Raw genomic sequence first — 875 nt, 5'->3', positions numbered from 1 at the left:
CTTCAAATCAGAAGAAAATATATACTTAAGTAGCAGAATCTACTGTCTCTAAATCTGCTAGTTCAAAATCTGCTCAAAATTCTAAGAAAACTGAGAGAATATTACTCAGATCTCTGTTCATAGAAAGAAAAAAAAGAATATAAAAGAGAGAACTTTCAAATCTCAGAAATAGAAGACTTATTCTCAAAGTCTTAAATCAGAAAGATCTTATAAAAAAACAAGCTAAACTCAAATCTCATTTTCAGAATTAGAAATGAAATTAATCAGCAGTTCTTTTCTCAGTTAATAACTGATATTGAAGTTTAAAAATCAGTTATAGCTTTAATTGAGTTATCTTTCTTTGAAAATTCTATTATTTTAACTATAATGTCTGAATTCAGTGCAGAATTTCTCATTCAGAATAAGAATCTCTGAAAATCAGTAATAGAATCTCTACTGAATATAATAATTCTATCTGAGAGAGATGAAAAGTGAGATAAATTCATTCTTTATAATATTTCAGTTGAAATTTTTGACTGTGAGAAAGAAATACTACTTCTCAAAAATAAATTAGAAGAATATAATTCTATTCAACTGAGAAAAGAGTCTGTATAACTTAATTCAATTAAGTTCAGAGAGAGTAGAATAAATGTCTGTATTCTAGTATATATAAAAATACTTGAATAATTAAGAATCTCTGAAGTAAGAGTAGCAGATTTGAAAATGAGAGTTCATGAATACAAAGACTCAAGAATGAATCTCAAAGCTCAAACATAGTATTTAAACTATCAAAGATATAAATACTTTACAATCTCTTGTTTCAGAGACTCAAAATGTGTATTCTATGCTAGAGATTATAAAACTAGTGAGTATAAATATGAAATATGCTTAAAAAG

The 875-nt window shown here is 25.7% G+C and overlaps 1 protein-coding gene across 1 annotated transcript; it reads left to right on the top strand.

The window, feature by feature from the left end:
- Nucleotides 1–330: 330 nt before the first annotated feature.
- BDBG_17900 (uncharacterized protein) lies at nt 331–588 on the top strand (the record flags this gene model as incomplete). The annotated part of the gene is made up of 2 exons (XM_031725520.1): nt 331–379; nt 476–588. Coding segments are annotated over 2 exons (162 nt in total), but the record flags the coding sequence as incomplete, so codon positions are not given.
- Between the last annotated feature and the right edge of the window lie 287 nt (nt 589–875).

This window comes from Blastomyces gilchristii (genome assembly GCF_000003855.2).
Source record: "Blastomyces gilchristii SLH14081 genomic scaffold supercont1.30, whole genome shotgun sequence".
Lineage (NCBI taxonomy): Eukaryota > Fungi > Ascomycota > Eurotiomycetes > Onygenales > Ajellomycetaceae > Blastomyces > Blastomyces gilchristii.
This window is presented reverse-complemented; position numbering and strand designations above follow the sequence as displayed.